The following is a 17520-nucleotide window of genomic DNA, read 5'->3' on the forward strand; positions in this document are numbered from 1 at the left end:
TCTAAATTCCAGATGGCTACACTGCTAATTTTTAGTGTAAGTATGAATAGTTTATTCTCCTTCTTTGAAGATAAGGTAGGGTTTTGTTTTGAGGATTACCGTGGATCATCTTCAATGTTGCTCCTCATTTTGTCTTTGTTTGCCAAGCTGTGTGTCATGGTTCAGGAGGAGAACCTTTTTCTAGTCTGTCCTTCTGTGGCAGAGGCTGCATACACTTCCCTGCCAGACCAGGGCTTCTTTTCTAAATGTTCCATTGGTATTCTTTGCTAGCAGCAACCCCAAAATAGCTAAGTTAACAGACAATCTGCAGTGAGACAAACGCATTTTGTTTTCTTCCAGATGGTTATGTTGAATGTCTCTGCCCAAATTCCTATGTGCACACCTTCATTCCCAGGGGCCTGGAGAAAGGGGGAAGCCTTTTACAAGGGAATTAGACATCAGGAAACCTTTCTTTCTCAGCCCAGTGAAGTGAGTCTCCATGAGAGGGCTGTTTTCTGAAGACCAGGGAGGGAATGCTCACTAGAACCATGTCCCATTTGGGGTTTCCAGGCTCCAGAACTAAGATTAAATCCCAGATTTTCAACCCTCTCGCTGAGTACATTTCTTCATGACAGCTCTCTAGTTGACTGACACAATGATACTGTATTTTGCAGCACACTGAAGGTTGGTTTGGTTTTTTTTACACTTGTATTTCTGCCTGGGTACATATAGATAACTGTGTTAAACAGCTGATAATAGCAATGAATTCCAGAGAAGATGTTGCATGAGGACAGGCGTCAAGCAGAGGTTTGGTTTAATAGAAATGGTTTCATTTTTATAATGATGGCTTCATTACTATATGTTTTTAAAAATATTTTAAAATTTAAATATTTGGATACAACTGTATTAGAAGCATTTTGTTATGAAAAAGTTTGTGGAAATCACTTATATTGAATATTCTTACTATGTTCCAGGCAGTGAGTTAAATTCGATATCTATTTGATAATTAATCCTCTGACATAGATGCTATTTCTATATTCATTGTACATGTGACCAGCTAAAGCCCAGAGACGTTAATTTACCCAAACTTCATATACCTGTAGAAGAAAAAAAATCAGGACTTGAATAGCAACAACCCAGTTCTGGAGTATTCTCTCGTACTCTCAAGGAATTTAGAAGGCTAGTGTAAACTTTGGCAAACTATTTTGAATAAAATGGGATGTAGAGGTGATTGTCTTTTCCTTATGTCAAGCCACATGATACCTTCAAAATGCAACAGCTTTAACCCCCAAAATGAAAGTCTCATATTCTCTGCCCATCAGTCTTTTGATGAATGTATTATTTTCGTGAACCCTAGTCTTCCATATTCAGAGAGAAAAAAGTAAAAAGTAAATGAACAGAGTTTCCAAACTCTCAAGGCCACACCTGTACACCACGAATTAAATCTGGAAGGTAATATTTTAGGCCTCATAATCCAATGGGAAAAATATGCCTTAGGTTAAAACATCAAACATGTTTTTTATTGTACATACAGTATTAGAGAAAGAAATCTTTAACTACCTACCAAATATCCTTGTGCCAGAATGGTTACAGATGAATAGAGCCTCTAGCCATTTTGTCAGGGTGAAAGCTTTTTACATGTAAGATTGCATTTCAAATCACAGAATAAGGGTTATATTTCTATCGCCATCATTCTTTTTTTTTTTTTTTTTTTTTTTTTTGCGGCAGGGTGGCCTTGAACTTGCTATATAGCTAGGGATGACCTTGCACTCCTAATCCTCCTGCCTCCGTCTCCAGTGCTGAGATTAAATGCAATTACCACCACATGTTTGTGGTGCTATGGACTGAGCCCAAGTCTCTGTGAAGGCCTTTTTCCACTGGCTACACCCCTAGCCACACAGCAACACAATCTTTTCTTCAGAGAACCATATCCTGGATATGTCATGATATTTGAAAATCTGTGATTTACCATTGACATGCAAGGGTTGGCCTCACAATTATTTAAATCTGCATTTTTTTTTCCATCAAGGGAGTTGAAGATATATTACAAACTCTTAAAAGTGGCTAGCTTTTTAGCCTTCAGGTGTTTTCTGGTAGACAAGACAGGGCCTTGTGAGAGGTAAAAACTGACATTCCCAAGGTCATACATTGTTCAAAGCTGAGTCAAGAATAAACTCCTGAGTGATGGCTCCTGCTCCTTGGTCCTTTTTGCTATGTTGTAATATGGCTATTTTTTCCTGTTATGTAATACACACTAATCTGATTTTCTTTTTCTCCTTCTCAACTGAAGCTCTGAATCAGCTAATCTTGATAATTACTAGGACAGGAAGCAAAAGACTGAAAATGGTTCTGTAATCAGAGAAGCTCCCTGCTAAGAGAGTCGTTCTATTAGAAGCATGTCCCGAATGCTGGGACTCCACATCTGCTCTGCCTTCCACACCCCTTTAAGTTCCCGTGGCTCTCTTTCTTTTCCTGGGAGAGCTTCAATGGCCCAACCAGCCTCTTAACCACTGCCTTTGCATTACCCTTTGGTACACAGCTATTTGGGGGCTCCCATTACTTCTTTCTGAGCCACAGCCTGTCCTATGGTAGCCACTTGTATCTTGGCTGTCACATGCTATCTGCTTCCTTCTTGGTTGTTTGACCTCCTGACCCTGAGCTCAGACTTTACCATAGTCTTGCTTCCTTACTCAACTCTAAAGTGTTCAGATACCCAGAAAATAGTGTGACGAAGATGGATGGGACAAGGAGCATCAGCAACTCCAGAAACAGGTTCTGATTCAAACTTGTCTCTTCTGAAGAAAGACTCACCTTAGCCCTAGAAAGGGCCCTAGTATGTTCTTGATCCCTTTATATAACAGGGGTTTCCTGTTAGAGAATATAGCTCTTTAATTAAGAATTTCCTTTTCAGATTACTACAATTTTTACTGGTTTCTATGGGGCCCAGATACAGTCATCTTTAAAAACATTGTTTTAATCTCTTAGTGTAACTCATAAAATAAGAAGGTCAAGCTCATTATCTCAAATGACCTTCTCAGCTCTGTGGTTACATAACTGTAGGGGATTCTAAGGATTGTTCATCAAGACATCCACATAGCTCTGTATAATTGTGGATTGTCCTCCCAGCCTCCGTCATAGGAAGCAGACCCTTTTCTTATTAAACTAATGGCTTCCTCCTCCTGGGTCAACATATTAAGTCACAGCAGCACACACAGTATCATTTCATGCACACAGTAGGCAACCAGCTGCCAGCAAATCCTCTGTGAGATCTTCAACTAGGAGGTCATCAGAGGAACAACATGGAAGAATGGAGGTTTAAGTATGAAAGGGAGAGTATAACCATTTCTTCCATTCATAGATATAAATATTGAATAGGAACATTCCATGTGAGAGATCCTCGCTCTGACATTGCTTACCCTGACATTGCAGACAATGCTGTCCCAGCTCACTGTCATGGACTAAAAACCCTCCCTTACCTTTCTCTGTCTTTCACTGACTGTTCTGCCATTAACTTCTTCAGTTCTTCCAGACGCTGGAGATCTCTCATTTCCATTTCTTGCCACTTCTGTTGTTTCTTAGTCCAGTATTTTCTTATCTATCGCATAAATGTTACACCAAATTTAAATTAACAACAGATAATGTGGGGGAGAGGCAATAACAGTATCCAGGTGCTCAGACAACAAAGATCACATTGAAATGGCATTTCATCTTTGTGTGTGTGTGAGTGTGGGGGTGTGTGTGCTTTACAACTGCCTATAAAATATTCGTAACAGAAAGAAAAAATAAATTAAAACACAAAGGTGCAAGAGTCTCTGGAAAGCTATTGGCTTAGCCATTTCTGAAGTGGAAATGTAACGAATGCTGAGACCTCGATTTTAATCTATGGCTGAAATAATTGACTTTCAGGGAACCACAATAAAAGCATGTTACTGCCTCTGAAGAATATGACCTACCTGTTATCCAGGAGTATTTTTATCCTCTTATGGAAATGCAGTCTTTAACAAATATAGCATTAAGACTATTTTTGCCTTAAAAGCATGGGTTTATTTATGCTAATGGACAGCAGGATATTGAAAGCTTTATGCTCCTGGGGGAAGTGGCAGGAGATGGGTGGGAGGAAGGAGGGAAAGTCCGAATTAACCCGGTTGTGGTAAAGAGTAGTCTCGACCTATGTGGTAAAATAAAGGTCATGCTTATCAGGTTGACAAAGATGGAAGGCATTGTTCTTCCTGGGCTGACTTTACTCCTCTCAATGGAAGCAAATAAGCATTATTTCCAGGGGGCCGGAACCATTTCAGGGTTCTGCAGTGTGCTTAAGCAACTCAAGTTAATAGAAGCCCTTTTCTACTACTTTAGGTTGTCATGTTACTGTCATGAGACACTGGGTCTTGCTAGGAAAAGACAGAGCGGCACTTCCTCAGGGCTGACAGGCTGCAGTCTATAGGGGCTAGCTAGCCAAACCTCCAGTGTGGCATTTCCTCTTCTGAAAGTTTAGATACAAAAAGCTAAGTGGTTTCCTGGCTGTCCCTAGCATCTCGTTGTCTGATCACTAGGAGCCTCTCAAGAGGCAGCCGAGGATCCTCTGGGTCACAGGCAGAGCAATGATGCAGTGGAAGGGGAACAGCAAGGCTCAATATGGCGTAAGGCAAAACCCACTCCACATGACTAAAGCCGGGAGTTTAAAGAGAACAGAAGGAAACCAGAAAGAATTCAACAACAAAGAGAGAGAGAGAGAGAGAGAGAGAGAGAGAGAGAGAGAGAGAGAGAGAGGTGGCAGTTCATGTGATGAATGCCAGAAATCCCTTTAGTGCCAGGTAGGATAACAGATTATCTTCACTGGGGTGTAAGTCAGTTTTATACTTTTCTGCATTCTCTTACAGGTTTTTTTGCCAATAAATGTGTCTTTCATTATCACGATGGTGATGCTACCTCAAAACCAAGCTTTAAAAGCATATATATGAAAGATAACTTTCTCCTGAACCATTCCAGCCCAATAATAGATGCTTACCCTTAGTACTGGCCTGGAAGGAAGAGCAGAGCCTCTTCTGAAGACTGGCTGCTGATTCCTGCTCCTCTCGGCCATTATTTGGTATGTTGCCTTGTGCGGATCAAAGGCTATGATCTTCCCCTTCTCTCCCTTCCTTTCTCTTTCTTCCCTCCATGCCTCTCTTCTTTCTTCTCTTCTGCCTGCCCTCTCTCCTCCCACCTCTCCTTTCTTCCTCCAACCCAGTCATTGACAGTGTTAAGCCTGAGCTGGGCCTTGAGAAACCTCAGCACCATGATCTGAAAGGTTCCTCACAGCTTCAAACTTCAGAGGACCTCATCCTTGCTATAACTGAAATCCCAGGAAAAAGAGCTACTCATTAAATATACCTGTTCTTGTCAGTGCTATGTGTGGGCTTCTGGGTCACCTTCAGATCTGGTCAAGAATTCAGACACTTGAGTCAGAAACTCCTCCACGCTACCTCTGCCGACATCTAAACTGCCTTTTAACTTGTTATTCTTACATCTTCAAGACTTTTCCAAAGAATTGCCTCATCCTTCAGGATTTGATTATCATTAGTATTCTACCCATAAGATCTTAAATTACATAGCCATAGGCTCTTTGGCCAGAACTGCCCCCTCTCTACCTTCATCCTCTGGCTCTTGGCTTAGTACACTATTTACTTTGGCTCTGAACATGATGCTTAGCTAATTAGTATAGCCCTTCTCTGTCCCACTAGATTGCAAAGCATGCGATTTACCAATCTTGGCATTTCTGAATGTCTTCTAAAACAGTGTATACTTAATAACCATTTGATTAATGATAGAATTGTGTGAACAGATACTAAATCCATGGTTTCAGGGAGACCTTCAGTGGCAATTATCTTTTAAAAATTAATTCCTGGTCAATAGCTCCCAATAGACATGGAGAGGCATGGAGGGAACACATTTTTCACAGGGAACACAAAAGCTCTAACCTTCCTCAAAGTCCCACCAAGGAGAGGAAGGGCTATCTCTCCCTCAGTAGTCATATGTACATGGTCTAGAGACCCCAAAAGACCCTTATCCGGGGCATTTCTCCATCCTTACATCTCCCTTCTCCTCCACCTGTGCCTCTCTTCACTCCCCCTCCATTCACTTTGTGCTGCTTCCTTCTCTGAAATACAATTAAACACGTATCTCTTGAAGAAAACCTTCTCTGAAACCACCAACATGCTGCTCATGGTTGCTTTTCCTTAAAGCGACTAAGACCGTGTATTGCTTTCCTCCAGTACAGCTCCTACATCATTCCATGCTCACAGCATTCCTACCTCTGCCTCCTTAACAGGAGGGACTAAGCAAGCAAGAGGAAAGGCAGAGCAAGTCTAGGCAAGTAGTAAATCCAAATACATCAGTAATGATCCAGGCTAACTTGTGTCCTTCACCAGTGACAAGGAATCAAATCAACCAACTATCTCAATTCTTATTTTCTCAGTAATTGGTACTTCTATTTGTTTGATTCTGTTCATACACATATGCACGTGAGCACGCATGCATGCACGCACACACATATTTAAAACACTACTGGTTTTAGCATTCATCTGTTCATTAAATATTTATTAATGACATGCCTGGAGCCATATACTGTACAGTTTACTTGGTATATTGTATTTATAGCAATTATCGTAAACAATGGGACTTAGTAGAGGAAAGACACAATAAAGAAATAAATGAAGGGACAGGTCATTATATATTCTGTTAACTCCTAAGCAAGATTTAAGTAGGGTGAGATTCAGACTAGTTTGAATGGCTTTATCAGAAGGCATTTTTAGAATGCCTTCCACAGGTCATGAGAGTAAAATCCTGAAAGCTGACAGTGAGACAGCCATGGCGGAGACAAAGGTCAGGGGAGAACAAGGAAGCTGTGGGACCAATAGCATTGGCCAGAAAGGCCTCACCTGTGCTGGGAGTCAGGAGACGGCACAACAAGAGTTAATACAAGGGGCCAACCAAGAGCTGCTGGAGTCTAGTAAGTAGCTGAGGACTCAGAAATGAGGAAGCCATTGAGGAATTTAAAGGAAGCAGTGACTCTGGGTGTTAAAAGATAGCCCTGCTGGTTAAATGGAGAATGGATAGCTGAGGTGCTGAGAAGGAAAGAGATGAAGTAGGAAGGTGAAATAAAGATGGGCACTTAGACTAAGCCCTGGGGTGCAGGGAAGGGGTGAGGCACACTTGAGAGTGGAATCGGCGTGCTTTTTGGGAATTCTGTCTATTAAAAGCTAGGATAAAGAGCAAGCAAGGAGTCCTAGCATTTTGCTTTAGCAGCTCAGTTTGAAGCAAGACTGGGTTCATAACAGGCTTAGGAAGGGAGGGCAAGCAGAAGGTCAGGGGGAGCACATAGTTCCTGAAATGCCCAGAACACCTCTAAGTGGAGACAACAGACATCTGGAGGTGTAAATTGTTCTAGGGAAAACTCAGTCCTGGGAGCCCACATTAAGCATCTATTTGCAGAAAAAAATATCTGATATCCAAGACTAAGAAGAAAAGGTGCCAACCTCATTTACATCTTCATTTTCTCAGCTTTTCCTAGGAGAATGGCTTCCCTTTTCACCTCTACTGTGTAATCTTATTACATTGTCAAGACCTGAACAAACCTAGCTCCATCCCCTGCAGCAAGGACCCTTTGCTTATGATTTATTATGTTTCTCTCCCTGACTCATTTATACAGCCCCTCCGTGGATTGTTCCTGAACTATGCAAGCAGTTGCTGTGTGCCTAGGATTGTATGGACTCCTGCCTTTTTGACTGGGAAACGCCTCTTGGCCCTCCTTTAAAACTTCATCTTCAGCATGGCCTTCTCAGCCTGTCTTCCTTTCTCCTTCCTCCAGATGTGGCTAGGTATGCCTGCTAGGGTATTATTTATGTTTCCTTGGCATAGCGTCCATATGGATCTGCATTATTTAGCATTTTATTCCCAGCACCTTACACTGGGTCTGACATACAGTCGAGTTTAGAGGGTCACTGTTAAATCAGTGGACACTTCTCCTAGTCTGTGGCCCAAGAATAATAGTTATGGGCGGGAACCAGGCCAGCAGTTTTATCTGCAGTGTGGTGAAGTCTGCACTAAGTACTTCCCCAAGGAGAGTTCCATTCACTTCTCATCAATTAATAGGAGCAGAAAGTGTGGATCGAGAATTATTGGCTCTGCAAGCGTCAAATTAAAATCCTGGCTGAGGACACTTAACTAGCCCTTTGAGACACTTGTTGAGACAGAGAATCTAAATGCCATGAGTTTTTGACTTCTCGTGCAATCTTTAAAACATGCCGGTGGTAAGCTGTCAGATGGTTAGTGTGAAAAGTTGAATGTCAAGCTCTTTCTTGGACACGGTGTTTTAAACAAACTAAAGCCAGCCCCTATTATCCTGCCTTCCTCATGCGGTTGCCTATTTGTCCCAGGTGCAAGATACTCCTTTCCATAGTCCCATGTCTCTCCATTTTAGCAGACTTACACCAGCGAGAGCAAACCAAGGAAAATAGGCTCCGTATAGATTTATGTAATGTAATGCTATTTTTCCCAGAGCATTTAGATCATTTTTATATCCTACCTCGCTTAGCAATTTTCAAAACAATTTGTTTCTTATTAACAACCCTACCTGAAAGCATGATGTTTATGCTCCAAGCATACATCAGAGTTTACCCTTTAAAAAACTAGATGAGTGCCAAACAGCCATTAAACTCACCGTGAAATGAGACTTTCTTACTTCCAGAGAGAACATAGAAAAGTAGAATGAAAGCATTATAATAGGAAAAGGGCTAGCCTCTAATGTCAAGCTATCTGTGATATTGAATCTGAACAAACAGACTTCTGTACAGTGTTCCTGAGTTATTATCTCCAGAACTTTAATAACTTTACAGCAGGAGGTCATAACACTTAACCAGACACACAGAAGATACCAGGAACAAAGGTTAAAATATTTAATTTCCCAACAAAGCATTAAGATAAAGTAAACAGTTATTTCATCTTTGGGTACCTAACTTATTTAGATCAATCTTTGCAACTTACAGACATCCTTTCTACTGTTGATCTGCAATATGCAGCCCCATATAAAATGAAACATTATCATATATGAAAACACAACTGAACATCTTAATAAACATATTCACATTTTGCTTTTTTCTGTTAATTTAACTGCCATAATAGTACAGCCACCTCTGCATTGGCATATAATTTATGACCTTCTGGAAGTCAAGAGACATTTCTATACAGTGGCATCTTTTGTATCTGGTTTTGCCTTTCAGGAGAGAAATGAAAGAGACTCATCTTAGAAACTGATGCAGTGAGAAATAATGCAAACAAGGAAGCAGTGCAGAAAGTTCTGCGTTTGGGGTTTTGCTCATACCTGAAGGGACAATAATGGTGCAGCCTACCAGTCACTAAACTGATTTAAAATGTCATGGGGCGTGTTATTTCATCCCAAGAGCACACATATCTGGCATTTTTGTGAGTCAAGGTGCTCTGGAGACCCAAATCAAGGTGGTTTGTGCTAGAGATAAACCCCGTGTCACTCCCAGTCTCAAAATCTCCTGTACTCTGCACTGTAAGAGCATCTGTGTGACTTGACTCAAGACTGACTTAAATTTCTGAAATTAAAAAAATGAGGTTGGAGAGATGGCACAGCAGTTGAGAGTGCTTGCTCCTCTTACAGAGGTCCCGGTACTTCCTAGTGCTCACATCTCGTTGCTCACAACCACCTTTAACTCCAGCTCTAGGATACCTGACATCTTCTTCTGGACTTCCAAGGCAGCTGTATCCACGTGTATCCACACAGTTACATGCCCCCCCACACACACTCACATATACATCATTAAAACAGAATTTAAATCTTAAAAGCATTCATTCTGCAAAATTTTAAAGCTCTCTACAAGAGCTAGAAACCAAAGTCAGATCTTTGATACATAAAACAGAAGTCAGTTTCGCAATCATACTGCCTGGTTATTTGAACTTCAGGGATCTCTCCTCAGCCAGAATTCAAACTGCTCATATTTCTGACACGTTCCCTTGCCCTAAACTTGACTGTTTCACATGCTGAGCTGAAAGCTGACAAACAAGTCCATCCCTGGCTAGTAAGAGAACAAACTATCATGAATTTTCTCCTGAAGAATAGTATGAGACTGAGAATAAGACTCAGAACTGGCAAGTTGGCTCAGTGGATAAGGGCCATTGCCATCTCTTCTGATGACCTGAGCTTCACATGGCTGAAGAAGAAAAACAATTCCCACAAGTTCTCATCTGACCTTTACATATATGCCACAGAGTGCATGTGACCTCTGCATGTGTACTATGGAATGGATGTAGGCATATATGTACGCACATAAATAAATAAACATAACTTTTTAATGAAGAAGAAAACTCTCAGAAACTTTAATTACTAAGAAATAAGCTTTTGGGCTGGAGAGATGGCTCAGCGGTTAAGAGCACTGACTGCTCTTCCAGAGGTCCTGAGTTCAAATCCCAGCAACCACATGGTGGCTCACAACCATCTGTAATGGGATCTGATGCCCTCTTCTGGTGTGTCTGAAGACAGCTACAGTGTACTTATATACATAAAATAAATAAATAAATCTAACAAAAAAGAAATAAGTTTTTAAAGTCCAACAAGCATGGAAATTGACAAAAATTATATATGTGTGTATTTGTGACAGTCTTAAAAAAATGAAAAAAGATGTCAATAAGGAAAATACCCCAAACTGTGAGATTATCAAATGAGCCATTTGATGAAACAGTACACAAGCAGTAAATCCTATGTAGGAAAAAAGAGAAGTGCATAGGACATATTGACAAGTAAGGGAAATAGCATTTAAAATAATACATTTGTGTGTGTAGGAATGTTGGAGGCCATTGTTGCTAAGAACTTTCTTTTGGGAGCTATGTGGGTTTGGGTTGGCTTTCAAAGTATTTTATGTGCTTGTCTGTATTTTTACAACAGACATAAAGTACTTTGTAATTACCAAAGTTTGCCTTTTAAATTTAGGCAAAGAAAGTACATATTTAGAAAGTATGCCCAGGCGCACAGCTACCATTCATTCCTGAAGTTTTCAAAGTATCCTCTTGTATCATGCTCAAGGAAAGGATACCGTATAAAGACCTGATTGTGACTACAGTTGTATAACACTATCCCTCTCTACCACATTGCATATGGCATCATGTTCACATTCTTTAGAAACATTTCATGGGCTCATGATTTAATTTCATACAGGTTTTATAAAGGCCTCACACAGAACTTCTATTTAAATGCTACCTACAGAGTAAGTTGCATTCTTCCCTTCAATACTTGCTCCAGCTCCTGAGATACTGGAATGATGCCCATCAGTAGCGAATGGGGACTAAATGCTCTTCTTAAACTGAATTCAACTACAAAACCTCTCTTCTCTTTTAGTTTGCTGGTGTAATTGTGTTGCTATCCCTTTAATTTCTTATCTCTTATTCTCTTGCTAATTTCTTATATCAGTGATTCTTACTAATAAACAGATGGGCACAAATAAAAATTAGAATAAACTGAAAAGATGTACTGAAAAGAAAATTGATAGGAGAGTTAAAATGCAGGCAGTGAGGAGTTGGGTGGCACTGAGCTGCTTTACCACCTGTAGACCAGGGACAGCATGGGGGGAGGGGCAGCAGACAGCATGGGGGAGGGGCAGCAGACTGCATGGGGGGAGGGGCAGCATACAGGAGCAGAGACCCTCAGTAGAATGATAGTCAAGCACAACCCAACAGAGCAAGGGGCTGGGGACCCTCACTATCCTGTTTCATCCCAGTCTCCCATCTTGTACTTTTTGCTAAATGCAGCCAGAAGCTAGAGGCCAAGGAAGACACACAGAGAAACTCAGGAGCCACTGAATCAAAGGTGGAGACTACTCAAGGGGGAGCCATCCCATACAGCAGTATTAATTTCTTTGATTATAAGTGTTCAGAAGTAGGTGATGCCTATATGCAGAAGTAACATTTTAGACAGAGCTTGCTGTGGCCACTTGTATTGAGCACTCCTGCATAGCAGAGCTTCCCACTCACGCAAATTGGCAATAACCTGCTTTCTGTTGTGATGTATCCTATGTCCATATAATAGGATGAGCCAAGAAAATGTTCTGGAGTAAACACATTAGTTATCTCATTCTTAATTGAAATGCCAGGTGGATTTAAAAATAACTGTCATGGCTTCTTTAGGAGAAACGTCTGTTTTCAGGATGGGCGTTATTACATAATGATGGTGTCTTATGTTGACATTGCTGAAATGAATTTGCCCATAATCTTGTTTAATTTCTCTCTTTTCACTATTCATTAGGGAGGGAGTTTATCTACTAAGGATGTTGTATTTCAAGACGTGAAGTGTCGGGGAGAGTAAGAAGTAATCAGGGCTCAGAGTTACTCAATCATGACTTCTTAGAACTTAGAGCTCAGGTGATTTCTGTGAACATTTAATCCCAACACTTCATTTTACAACTAAGAGGGCAAAATCTCATAGAGCCTGCATAACATGTCCAAGGTTATCCATCGTATAGGGCCCCCAGTCCTGACAGGTCTTCCTCTCCACTTCAAAATTAAGTCATGTGCTGTGTACAGCTAAGTGATTGTGCACAGTGTATGCAGCAAACATACTCACTCACTCAACCAATACTCTGTGAGCGAGTGCCTGGCACCAATGCACTGGAAATAAGAAATGGAGAAAAATATATATGTGTGTGTGTGTGTGTGTGTGTATGTGTGTGCACTCGCATGTGTGCACATGCTGAGAAGAGGGTTATACAGGGAACCACCCATAAATCCTATTTTCTTGTGAGTGTACATTCTAAAATAATAATAATAATATAATAATTATAATAATAATAATGAAGTATTTAATTAAATACATATGTATGTGTGCACTCATATGTGTGCACATGCTGAGAAGAGAGTTATGCAGACATCTTGGAGGAGGAGGATGGTTCTAGGTGCAGGGAACCACAAGTGCAAAAGGCTGGGAGACAGTGCCAGGAAGCTCATGGAGGAGGAAGCAGAGAGGCACAGCTGGAGCAGAGGCAGGAAGCTCATGGAGGAGGAAGCAGATAGGCACAGCTGGAGCAGAGGCAGGTGGAAAGGAATGAGATGAGACCCAACACAGATTGGCGCAGTCCAGGCAGGAAGATAAGGCAGGGCCTTAGAGGCTGGTGGACTTTGGATTTTACTTGTAGTGGGTGAAAGTCCATTTGTGCATTTGTTGGCAGAGGAGTGATATAATCTGAAGTGAGTGTATACAGATCAGCATGGCTGCTTTGAATAAAAGAACACTGAACTAGGAGAAGAGGAGGAGAGAAGGAGAGGAATTAATTAGGAGACCAGGAGGCTGAGGCAATGCTTCTACTGGTACTATATGGGTAGAGTGTCTATCCACGTCAGAAGGTCAGTGTAAGAAAAGGAAAATACGCATCAACAATGACTCAAAGACAGTTGGCCTGAGCACCAGAAGAGCAGATTCCATCTGCACTGAGAACAGGGAACTGAGGGCATCATGGGTATGGGAGGAAAAGCTCAAGCATAGCTTTGGCATTTAGATTTGAGGTAGTTGGTATGTCACTAGACTTCAAAAGGAATATTAATTGGTACTACTCAGCATATAAATAATGTGAAATCCTGGTGTTAGAAAGTTAGTTGAGATCATCTAGATAATATGCACACGTAGAACACTAAGCCCCTAACTCACTCCAAAGTCTAAGAGATAGAAGAATGAGGAAAACCCACGCAAGTTTACTGAGAAGAGAGGAACACTGTGATAGAATGGCTTCCTAGTAGTAAATCAAATCCTTTTCCAAAGACAAGGCTCTGGTCAGTTCGACCATAATAATTCCAGAAGATGAGAACTAAGAATTGACCTCTTGGATTAATCAGTGGGACATGGAGGACAAGGGCAACCTTGGCAGGTGCAGTGTTGCTGCAGGTGGAGAATGAACTGGTTCCAGAGAAGAGGAGTGAGAAGAGAATGTTCCACATCTCTAATCATCAGGGGAAATGTCAGTCACAATAACTTTGCACATGACCTCACTCCAGTTGGATTGACAGTTGTGAAAAAGGAAAAAAGGGAACAAGTGCTGGAGAGGGCTATAACACACGGAGCATGTGCACAGCTGCTGAGAAGATAAAGTTGGAGAACAGTGTAGAGGAGGGCCTCTTAAAAATTAACAAAGACACACCCACAATCCATCAACCCTAACTAATACTAATGATGCAGCCAAAGGAAAGAAAAGTAGTATGTGGGCAAGACATCTGCACTTATGTGTTTATTGAAGCATTGTTGACGTCAGCAAAGAAATGAGAATGGCCCAAGTGCCCATCAACTCATGAACAGATAAGAAATAAGAATGCAAACTAGTTGTGAGAGTTGAGCTCTTGTCAGTTGTGACAACAGGGGTGGTACTCTAGGTCATCATTAAATGAAATGAACCAGGAAGTCAAGCAGCACATGAGTCTACCATGTGGAAGTGAAAGGTGCTGCTCTCATAGAGAACACTGCTTCCTATAGGCTGGATTGCACAGGATAGGCAAAGTCAACAGTGAGTGTGAAATCATAGCTAGGGAGGAATAAGAAATTCTGCTGTACTGTCACACAGTAGGACTGACAGCAGATAACACTGATTTCCTGTGTACTTTTAAAATGCCTTAGAAAAGAATCTTAGATGTTTTACCATAAAAGGTAACTATTATATATGTGTGTGTGTGTATATATATATATATATATATATATATATATATATATATATATATATTTGTTCTTCCTAAGCACAATTTGGTACATACATACCGAAATATCACATGATCTAATATAATAATGTGTTTTTCATGTGTTGAAGAAAACTAAGGCAAAATGTAAAAAAGAATTGGAGAGGAAAAAAGCTGGACACTGAGTTCAGGCTAAGGAATGATGGTATTATCTGAAGAGGGGTGGGATCAGGAAGAGTACCTGTTAAATGGAAGACATTGTGGCATGTATTTAGAAAGATCTGGAAGGTGGAGGATGTACAAAGACTGGTATAATCTTGAGAAGGAAAGGCAATAAGATCCAATGCACAAACAGAATTGGCCTCAGACAACAGCATTCTGAAAAGAGGATGTCAGGGTCATGGTTATAGATGACAGGTTGGTAGATTTGATTTTGGAAACCTGTGGAAACTCCCTCGTGAAAATACTGTGAATACATTAAAAAGAAAAATCCAGTCATGGCATCTTCATTTTCCTTAACCTCCTCAAAAATAATGTCAGGAGAAGAGGAAATGGTGGGTTTTTTGTTTTGTTTTGTTTTGTTTTGTTTTGTTTTGTTTTACAATTTGGCTTGTAACATAATCTTATCATGATTATCTTATGTCTTATGGAGCATTTAATTATGGTGCCTCATTACCTCAGAGGAAATCATAACTATTAAGAATATGGAAACAGACACTGTCAGCTTTAGGCACTTTTAGAACATAAAAGCAATTCTACTGCAACAAATGGGTACTCCTAAGGGATTTTAATATCATCGATTTCCTATATGCTAGACAGATCCGTGTGAGCAATGGTAGGAATAAGGTGAATTAACCTCAAATCCAAGACTTTAATACTGAGGCTTCTTGAAACTCAAGTTACACAAAATGGATTCATCTCAAAATTAATAGCCAAGAGTATTCATGAGAGCAACACAAACATGACAGCAGCATTTAAAGAATGAACCCGGATCAGCCCATCTAGAGTCAGATACTTCACAGCTATGTGGCTTTAGGGAAATTATATAACTTATATACATCTCAACTTTTTCAGGTATGAGGATCACATTGTTATCCATCCCTCGGAGTTATTAAGAAGATGAAATGAACACAAGTACTGCCTAGAACACTGCAAATACTGTATAAATGTTGGGGGCAAGTATTAGAATATAAGCAACTGTTAAATTGATTGCTGTTTTATATCAAACAACTTATAATATTCATTTTTATTGTTATAATATTTTACAAATTTTAAAGAATATGACAAAAAAAGATATTGTAGGTATTGAAGGGGGGTCTCTGGGAGGAGTTGGGGTACAAAAGGGAAACAAGAATGTGATTTAATTCTATTTACTGGTTTTAAACGTTAACAAATTCAGATAAATTGAAGTCATGTAACTTTTCTTATCATAATGCAATAAAACTTAAATCAAAAAAAGAAAGAAAGAAAGAAAGAAAGAAAGAAAGAAAGAAAGAAAGAAAGAAAGAAAGAAAGAAAATGAGCAAGTAGGCTTCCCATTGGCCATCTCTGGGTATCACCCTACTTTTCCTGTCACTCGTAGACTTATATTGAGAACTAACTTCAGCTTGTTCAATCTCATGTAAACAGGGTGGAATGGGTTCATTTAATAAGCTTACTTATGTTCATTTCTAAATTTTAATGACAAACCAAAGAACACTGGGAACATCTTTAAATTTTACAATTCCTGATTTATTTCTTTTGCTTAATTAAACCTCCTGCTTGACATTAACTTCTTTACCCATAAAATATTATTTGGAGGACTAATATTAAATTTTCATAAGAGAAAATTGCAATCCCAGTTTAATTTTGAGTTCTTTTTGCATAAAATATTTACTATCTTCTCTTTATCTAACCATTGTTAAATTGAAGTGGAAATTTCTGGTTTCTTTAACAACTCAGTTGTGTCACACAATATTTTTCTGGAAGCTGTCTTGTGAGAGGACATGTGATGTTTTCCTGGAAACAGACATTTTGAGAGGGCACATGATGTTTAGAAAGAGTATAAATAGAATCCCACAAACAGTGAAAGGAGACTCTTGCATTGCTACATCATGCAATGCTCTGCTGGTCTTCACTGATTTTCACTTTGTAGGGAGAGTTGTGGCAATGAACTTCTCCTGGTGTCCAGTTGATTCTGGCTACTTCTGCTGAATCCTGCTGAGCCTTGGTGTCTCTGTTGGAATGAGCCAACACTACTGATTCATGTTTGGTGTTTGTTATTGAACTGGACTGTTGGTATCCTGACAATGAAGAGTGGAATTGCCCCCAGGGAACTACTTCTAAACAGGTCTACAGCACCCCTTTCTTTAATCTTCTTTCTCCCCTACCTCTGGTCAATGGGTAAGAAAGGAGTTTTGAAGCATTTAAGAACCCTAAAGTAGGTTTTGAAAAAACCTAAACCTACTTTAAATGACAACTTATCTACTATGTTACTTTAACTCTGATATTTGGGATACTTCATCATATCTGAAAATTAAAAAGTATAACAAAAGGGTCTGGAGAAGGGGCTCAGTGGTTAAGCTCACATTCTGTTCTTACATAAAATCTTGGTTCAGTTCCTCACACCCATGTAAAGCAGTTGACAACCTCTTGTGACTCTAGCTCTAGAGGATCTGCTGTTCTCTTCAGGCCTCCAAGGGTACTCAAACTTAAGTCTCTCTTTCTCTTTCTCCTCCTCCCTCCCTCCCTCTCTCCCTCTCCCTCTCTCTCTCTTTCTTTCTCTCTCTCTCTCCCTCTCCCTCTCTCCCTCCTTCCTCCTGTCTCTCTCTTACCCCCCTCTCTCCCCCTCTC

General features: G+C 40.2%; 1 protein-coding gene across 1 annotated transcript in view; it reads right to left on the reverse strand.

Moving 5' to 3' along the window:
* The window catches only part of Ccdc148 (coiled-coil domain containing 148), a 263630-nt gene that overhangs the window by 62143 nt on the left and 183967 nt on the right, over nucleotides 1-17520 (reverse strand). The window contains exon 13 of the mRNA XM_031373199.1: nucleotides 3456-3574. Coding sequence (XP_031229059.1) covers nucleotides 3456-3574 — 119 coding nt within the window. The remainder of the gene's footprint in view (nucleotides 1-3455; nucleotides 3575-17520) is intronic.

The sequence above is a fragment of the Mastomys coucha genome, unplaced genomic scaffold, assembly GCF_008632895.1.
Source record: "Mastomys coucha isolate ucsf_1 unplaced genomic scaffold, UCSF_Mcou_1 pScaffold15, whole genome shotgun sequence".
NCBI lineage: Eukaryota > Metazoa > Chordata > Mammalia > Rodentia > Muridae > Mastomys > Mastomys coucha.